At 52.3% G+C, this 789-nt stretch overlaps 1 protein-coding gene across 1 annotated transcript in view; it reads left to right on the forward strand.

Moving 5' to 3' along the window:
• The window catches only part of SMARCC1 (SWI/SNF related, matrix associated, actin dependent regulator of chromatin, subfamily c, member 1), a gene marked incomplete at its 5' end in the record, with an annotated part of 43,911 nt that overhangs the window by 41,751 nt on the left and 1,371 nt on the right, over nt 1–789 (forward strand). The window contains one exon of the mRNA XM_010139533.1: nt 67–243. Within this exon, the coding sequence (XP_010137835.1) occupies nt 67–243 (177 nt within the window). The remainder of the gene's footprint in view (nt 1–66; nt 244–789) is intronic.

The following is a 789-nucleotide window of genomic DNA, read 5'->3' on the forward strand; positions in this document are numbered from 1 at the left end:
TTTCCCTTCTGCTCAATTCCGTGTTTCCTGTGAGTCTCACGATCGTGTCTCTTCACTGCTCCGCAGGTCAGATGCCGGGGCCCGGTTCGATGATACCCGGACAGCCCATGCCAGGCCGGATGATGCCAAGCGTGTCGGCCAACATCCATCCTGCCGGCGGCGGTCCTCCCCCACCTGGCATGTCACCGATGTCGGGAAACCTCATTGGACCCCGCGTTCCTCTGGCAGCTCCCAATGGCATGTGTAAGTGGATCTCCAGCAGAAAGCGTTCCCGATAGACCTGGTGTGGCTTTGCTGTCGCTTGTCTGTATCTGCTGCAGGACTGGCAGGATCTGCTGGCAGCCAGAGACTGATGCCAGGGCTGTGCTTGAAGCTTTAAGTGCTCGTCTCCCCTCTAGGCATCCAAATATACTGCATTGTCCTTTGTTTTATTTATAACATCCCGTATTTTATTTATAATGACACCAAGGCTCCGTCGTCGTCATCAGAAACCTCTCTGGACTTAGTCCGGGAGAAGAGGCAGGGGTAGAGGATGCGCAGCAGAGGTTCAGGCTGAAATTTATAGCTAAATCCCCGAATAGTGGAGGTCAGAATAGAATTTGGTTCCACCAGACCTCACAGAAGACTCGGCACCATGAGATTAAAAAGAGGAGGAAGCAAAAGGTCTATTGGGCACGTTCCTACACGGTATAAAACCTACCCCTCTGAAAATGAAGCTGGCTTGTGCCAGCCAGAAAAAAAAAAAGAAGCCACTGAAGTCAGTGGCCGCTGTGTTGGGGTTACTCGACT

The sequence above is a fragment of the Buceros rhinoceros genome, unplaced genomic scaffold (assembly GCF_000710305.1).
Source record: "Buceros rhinoceros silvestris isolate BGI_N320 unplaced genomic scaffold, ASM71030v1 scaffold35967, whole genome shotgun sequence".
Lineage (NCBI taxonomy): Eukaryota > Metazoa > Chordata > Aves > Bucerotiformes > Bucerotidae > Buceros > Buceros rhinoceros.